The sequence below is a fragment of the Lathyrus oleraceus genome, chromosome 5 (assembly GCF_024323335.1).
Source record: "Lathyrus oleraceus cultivar Zhongwan6 chromosome 5, CAAS_Psat_ZW6_1.0, whole genome shotgun sequence".
NCBI classification, from domain to species: Eukaryota; Viridiplantae; Streptophyta; class Magnoliopsida; order Fabales; family Fabaceae; genus Lathyrus; species Lathyrus oleraceus.
The window spans coordinates 177,790,378-177,797,903 of record NC_066583.1 but is presented as its reverse complement, the minus strand read 5'-3'; the positions used below and the strand labels follow the sequence as shown (position 1 = coordinate 177,797,903).

General features: G+C 41.9%; 1 protein-coding gene across 1 annotated transcript; it reads right to left on the bottom strand.

Annotated features, from left to right (window-relative positions):
- Positions 1-4,989: 4,989 nt before the first annotated feature.
- On the bottom strand, positions 4,990-5,484 carry LOC127079556 (uncharacterized). Its single transcript, XM_051019941.1, has one exon. It carries the CDS (start codon positions 5,482-5,484, stop codon positions 4,990-4,992), a length of 495 nt encoding a protein of 164 aa, XP_050875898.1.
- Positions 5,485-7,526: the final 2,042 nt, after the last annotated feature.

Here is a 7,526-nt window from a genome sequence, read left to right as displayed (position 1 = left end):
GAGAAACACTTCGCAAATTCCTGAGCCACTATCGTGGTGGTTCAAGCCCGGGCTTCATTGTGCTTTTCACTAGGGAGCCTCTGGCCATGACATAGAGAATTTCTATCCACTAAAATATGAAGTTCAAAAACTTGTGAAAAATGGTATGGTTTCCTTTGAGGACAGAGCACCAAACTTAAAACCAAATCTGTTGTCTCCTCATGGTAATGCATCAGCGAACATGGTGGACGGTTGTCCAGGTGAGTTCAAGATTTATGATGTCCGCTATATCAAAAGATCTTTAGTTGCAATGCATAAAGATATTTGCTTGGTCAGTGAATGTGAACATGACCATGATGGTTGTGTGATTTGCAATATGAACCCTCGTGGATGTGTTATTATCAAGAGGGATATTCAAAGGCTGATGGATGAAGGTCTTATTCAAATTTTCCAGTCCCGCCATTAGGGAAACAATGTGAATGTGATAGTGCTAGGGTTCAAGGCCCCTGAGTGGGTAGTCATTCAATTTGATAGCAGCAACAACAATAATGTCAACGGATCGATATCGTCGTTGGTAATACGGTTAGCGGGCCATGTCCCTTATTCATCCGATAAAGTTGTGCCATATTAGTATAATGCCACAATGATTAAAAATGGTCAAGAGGTTCCTCTACCAGTTGCAGACTCAATGGTGAATATTGCAGATATTGTAAAGGTGTCCCATAGTGGTCGGGTATTCAGTCCAGTGTTCCCGAAGGCTGTAGAAGATGTTTCCATAGGGAAGAAAGCAGAGATTCCTATAGTGAATCTGGTTAGTGCTCCAATGTATCAGTATGGTGAATCCATCAAATTGAAGACTAACGATGATGATGAAGTATTATGCCTAATAAAGATAAGTGAATTCAACATCGTGGAGCAGTTGCTCCAAACACCGTCAAAGATCTTTGTGTTGTCATTGTTGATGAATTCTAAGGCACACAGAGAGGCATTGCAGAAAGTGTTGGAACAAGCTTATGTTGAACATGACGTTACTGTGGATCAGTTTGACCACATTGTTGCCAACATCACTTCTTGTAACAATTTGAGTTTTTGTGATGAAGAGCTTCCTGAGGAAGGCAGAAATCACAATTTGGCATTACACATTTCGATGAATTGCAAGGAGGACGCTCTATCCAATGTGTTGGTTGACACTGGATCATCATCGAATGTATTTCCAAAATCAACTATGCCAAGACTGTCTTACCAAGGCTCCCCAATGAGGTATAACAGCGTAGTTGTCAAAGTGTTCGACGGTTCTCGTAAAACTGTTATTGGAGAAGTGGACCTTCCGGTGAAGATAGGTCCGAGTGATTTCTAAATTACTTTCTAGGTAATGGATATCCACCCAGCCTATATCTACTAAGTGGGAAGGCCATGGATTCATGAAGCTGGAGCTGTGACGTCTACTCTTCACCAGAAGCTGAAATTTGTGAAGAACGACAAACTTGTCGTTATTGGTGGTGAGAAGGCATTATTGGTGAGCCATCTGTCATCTTTTAACTATGTTGATGCTGAGGAGGAAGTTGGAACATTGTTCCAAGATTTATCCATTGCTGATGAATTGAGGAAAGTTGGGGCACCCATGTATTCTTTGAAAGATGCACAAGAGGCTATTCAAGCTGGCAACATTGATAAGTGGGGCCGTGTTGTGGAAGTCGCAGAGAACAAGAACAGGGAAGTCGCAGAGACCAAAAAGTCAACTGTTGACCAAAGTCGACAATTTGGCCAAAATGTCAAATTTTGTATTTTCTTGTATGGAATCATATGTAATGACATGAAATGGTTTGAAAAATGATTGAAATTGGTTTCTAAACTATCTTGTTTTATGACTTGGATATTGGACTTTTGAAAAATAACTTGACTAATAATGTACATGAACAAAGCCATCAAATGAGACCACAAGACTAGGGTTTTGACAAAGTGTCCATGAACCAATGGCATGACCAACAAGTGGCTTGAAACACAGGGGGTTTGATTGTTCAGATGACCAGGATCAAAGATGTGTCCACAACCAAATGAATAACACCATTGACTTTGAACTAAGACCAATGCTCCAAGAAAGATACACAATCAAGCCACCAGGTTCATCAGATCACCATCTCCTGATTAGGGCTTTGGAGACCAAGATGAGGCCTAGGGAAGCTCCAAGAGATCCTGCCTTGAGAAATTAGGGTTTTGAATGCCCCAGGTTGTCTAGTCACAACTTTGTTGAAGTCAAACCTTCACCATTATTAGGGTTTCACATCCCCCATGCCAATGATGTGAATCAAACCATGCCTTTGGCCCTTAATACCTGTGTGAGCCCTAGCTTCCTGGGCCCAAGTTTCTTTTGAATTCATGAGGAATGATGCACGTGGATGAGTTATGGATGTATGCAAGTCATCTCTTGATCAAGTGATTAGATACATAGGTGAGAAAGGGGAGGGCAAATTTAGGGGTACAACAGCTACCCCTATTTAATCTTCTTGGACCTGAATACAGGAATAGCGGAAGTTTTTCGGGTATTCAAGGTAGAAGAGGATTAAATACCCATGTGCCTGAAATTTTCTGGACCAAATGATTGGCTTTATTACCAGTGTGGAGGATATGTTTTATGCAGTGCATGAGGTATGCTTATTTTTTATGATGCATGCTTTTGTAAGGATGAGTCTTTATTGTGGTAGGGATTTTGACTCGTCATCAAGAATTAGAATATGATCTTCGAGAAGTTTCAATTGGTGTTAATGCTGCCATCACGGAATCCCTTGCTAGTTAAGGAACACTAACAGGCTGGAGTCTCCATGGTGCCCTAGTCAATTGAATGTCACAGGCATCCAAGCAACACTATTGTTGAATCACCAACCACCTATCAGGTTTATCGGATTTCAACGGTAATGCAAATTGTTTCTCTATTAATGGAGCTTTTTATTATTCCCGGGAATTTTAAAGCATTATGTGATTAAGACAAGTCAGTTATTTTGCATACAAAACATAGAACAACACATTGGATAGAATAAACTGAATTTTATTGATATGGAATTTGTACATATGTTGAGTACAAGGATGCAAACGCCCTTAATGAGGATGTTGCAAAAATTGAAAAAATAATTGAAATGGCAATGGGAAATAATTTTGTATGATTACAACATTGGCCTTAATCTACCATATAATCTGAATCCCAAGGCCTTGCTTCGGCTGACGGTGACTGGATCGGTCCTTGACCCTCTGATATCTAGCTTGTAGCGGGTAGACTCAAGAATTATAGTCGATGCCTTTATCCCTAACTTTTTCCTGGATCTTTCAATTCTTTTTGTCCACCAGGATGCTCCTTTTTGCCTAAGCCGCCCTTTCGGGTTTTCGACTTAGCGAGCTTCAAATATATTCCCTAACTTTTGCATGGACAAATCATTTTTTGGTCCATCGGGATAGCCATTTTTTCCTAGACTCACCTTGTGGAGGTCAATCTAGCGGGCTTTTCATCATTTCTTTTTAGGCATAATATTTTTTGACTATGTCTGCATTCACTGGCGAGGGAAAATCTTCCCCATCCATTGTTGTGAGGATTAGAGACCCACCTGAGAAGGCCTTTTTGACTACAAAAGGTCCCTCATAGTTGGGAGTCCATTTGCCTCGCGGATCTGAGTGACTGGTAAAATATCTCTTGAGCACGAGGTCTCCCGCGTGGTACGACCGAGGAAGAACCTTCTTATCAAAAGCTTGTTTGAGACGTCTTTGGTATAACTGACCATGACAGACGGAAGTCAAACGCTTCTCTTCAATTAGATTCAGTTGGTCATACCGAGATTGAACCCATTCAGCTTCATCAAGATCTGCTTCCATGATGACCCTGAGTGAAGGAATCTCAACTTCGATTGGTAGGACAACATCCATCCCATAAACCAGAGAGTACGGAGTTTCCCTAGTGGATGTGCGGACTGAAGTTCTGTAGCCATGCAAACCGAAAGGTAACATCTCATGCCAGTCCTTGTATGTCTTGACCATCTTCTGGATGATCCTCTTGATATTCTTGTTAGCTGCTTCTACGACACCATTCATCTTGGGCCGGTATGGTGAAGAGTTGTGGTGCTTGATCTTGAATTCTTCACACAACTCCCTCATCATAGTGTTATTGAGATTACTGGTGTTATCAGTGATGATCTTGCTAGGTATCCCATAGCGACAAATTATCTCTTTCTTGATAAACCGGGTAACCACTTGTCGAGTGACATTAGCATATGAAGCAGCCTCGACCCATTTCGTGAAGTAATCAATAGCAACTAGGATGAATCGATATCCATTGGAAGCTTTGGGTTCTATCATCCCAATCATATCGATGCCCCACATAGAAAAAGGCCATGGAGAAGTTAGAACGTTCAACGAAGTTGGTGGTACAAAGATCTTATCACCATATATCTGACACTTATGTCATCTTTTCACAAAGTTATAGCAATCAACCTCCATTGTCGTCCAATAATAACCAGCCCGGAGAATCTTCTTGGCCATGGCAGGACCCTTCGCATGTACACCCTTGCAGCCTTTGTGTATGGATCTTATGATTGTACTAGTTTCATGTCTATCCATGCATCTGAGCAATATAGAATCATAATTCCTTTTGTATAGTACATCACCGTTTAGGAAGAACTTAGAAGAGAGTCTTCTCAGAGCTTTCTTATCAGTAATGGATATACCCTCGGGATACTGTTATTTCTCCAGAAATGTCTTTATGTCATAGAACCAAGGCTTATCGTCAGGATCGGCCTCAATGGCTAGACAATGTGCTGGTTCATCTAAGTGGTCAATTTGGATGGATGGTGCTTCATTCTTCCATTTGACTTCGAACATAGATACCAACGTAGCTAGAGCGTTTGCTAACTGATTTTCTTCCCTAGAAATATGATGAAAGGAGATTTCATCAAAATAGGGTATCAGTTTTCTGATGTGCTCTTTGTAGGGTATCAACTTGCTATCCCGAGTCTCCCAATCGCCTTTCACCTAATTGATCACCAGAGCTGAATCACCGAATACCTCGAGGATTTTGATTCTCAAGTCGATTGTCGCCTTTAAATCGTAGATACATGCTTCATATTCTGCCATATTGTTGGTGCAGTCAAAACATAATCTAGCGGTGAAGGGGATGTGGAAACCAGTTGGAGAAGTGATAACAACACTTATACCATGACCTCGGGCATTGGAAGCACAGTCGAACACGAGTGTCCATCGCGATCCTGGTTCGGGGCCTTCCTCAGGGCTTACCTCGAAGCCTGGCATAATAAAATCTCTGATAAACATGATGTCTTCATCTGGAAAGTCAAACTTTAATGGTTGGTAGACTTCAACAGGCAGGTGGGCTAGATAGTCAGACAGAATACTCTCCTTTATTGCTTTCTGGGTCACATACTGTATGTCATACTCGGTTATCAGCATTTTCCACCGGGCAATTCTACCAGTAACAACAGGCTTTTCGAATATGTACTTTATCGGATCCATCTTTGATATCAATAAAGTAGTATGTCAAATCATATATTGTCTCAGGCGTCGAGAAACCCAAGTCAAGGCACAACAAGTCTTCTCTAAAAGTGAGTATCGGGTCTCACATTCAGTGAATTTCTTGCTGAGATAGTAGATAGCATGTTCTTTCTTGCTTGTGTCGTCATGTTGACCCAAAACGCAACCCATGGATTCATTCAACACTGTCAGATACATAATGCACGGTATACTAGGAACCGGTGGAACTAAGATTGGTGGTTCTTGCAAGTACTTTTTTATTTTATCGAATGCCCCTTGGCAATCGTCGTTCCACACAATCGATTGATTCTTTCTCAACAACTTGAAAATTGGTTCGCAGGTAGCTGTCAGGTGAGATATGAATCTGGAGATGTAATTAAGTCGTCCAAGGAAGCCTCAGACTTCTTTTTCTGTTCGGGGAGCTGGCATATCTTGGATGGCTCGAACTTTGTCGGGATCAACCTCAATACCCTTCTGACTGACTATGAAACCCAAAAAGTTTACCTGATCGGACTCCAAAAGTACATTTGGCTGGATTCAGACGCAGTTTAAACTTTCGGAGTCCACGTAAACCTCAGTTCTGGATTTGGCAATCATGTCGTCCACGTAAACCTCGATCTCTTCATGAATGATGTCATGAAAGAGTGTTACCATGGCGCGTTGATATGTTGCCGCTGCATTCTTCAAGCCGAATGGCATGACTTTGTAGTAGTAAGTTCCCCAAGGTGTGATAAAGGTTGTCTTCTCCATATTGTTTGGTGATATCTTTATCTGATTGTACCCAGAGAACCTATCCATGAAAGAAAAGACGGAGAATTGAGTTGTGTTGTCGACCAAGATATCAATATGAGGCAAAGGGAAGTCATCCTTTGGGCTGGCTCTATTGAGGTCTCGGTAGTCTACACATATTCTGACTTTACCATCTTTCTTAGGAACTGGAACGATATTAGCAACCCACTGTGGATACTCAGAAATGGCTAAGAAGCCAGCGTCTAGCTGCTTTTTAACCTCTTCCTTGATCTTGAGCGCCATATCAGGTCTGGTCCTTCTGAGCTTCTTCTTGACCGGAGGACATTCGGGCTTAAGCGGTAGATGATGTTCAACAATGCTGGTGTCTAACCCTGGCATATCTTGATATGACCAAGCGAAGACGTCCACATATTCACGCAACATATCTACCAACTCGGAGTGTACATGCTTGGCGAGAGATGCCCCAACTTCTACCTCTTTTTTGTCAGTTTCAGAACCCAAGTTAATAACATTCACTGGTTCTTTGTATGGCTGAATCACTTTTCCTTCGTGCTCAAGGAGTCGTGCTAGTTCAGCTGGTAATTCGTAATCTTCCTCACTGTCATCTTTAGCTTGGTTGATTGGAAGTCCAGACTCACAGTTGATTTTAGCCATGTTGTAATCAGTGATTTTATTTGCTCTGCATATGATGAGCTTATTTTAGTATGCTTCTTTTTGAGAAAAAGTGGAAAAAGAAAAGAAAACTTTTGCCATTTCGTTGTTTTTAGTGAAAACGAGAAATAACTGAAAGAAAAGGAACACCAGTTTTGCATGCAAAAAGTACTTTTATTTATTCACATAATACTTTTAAACATGGGGGCCCTTACAAGCTATCCTCTCGTCTCGGGCAGGGACGAGGGACGGAGAAAACAAAATGCATTACGTTCTTTCCGAGTACACCATAGGTATCACGGTGGCCATCCAATTGGGAAGCTTGAATCCTGGAGGACATCTGCGAACAAGGCTGGATGCCCCTGGCTTGTTACCACTGGACTCTCCGATGACTGCTACAGTATGCTTATTTTGATAGTCGGCGCTGCTGAACTTGACCGGGTTGAATTGCTTTTTCTTCGGACCCACCTTGCGTGTTGCTAGGTGATAACCGATACCAAACCTGTCGCGCTTTTCTGCCACATTGACGACCTTGCCCCAACCGGGAAGCGGGCCTTTCTCCAATGTCTGCTTGGCACTCTTCGCTGAGGATAGGATGGCATGGATGGTTGATTGTTGTTGGC

Bases quoted from the DNA above. Each gene is read 5' to 3' on its own strand.
- LOC127079556 (XM_051019941.1), bottom strand. From the start codon at position 5,484: ATGGATCCGATAAAGTACATATTCGAAAAGCCTGTTGTTACTGGTAGA.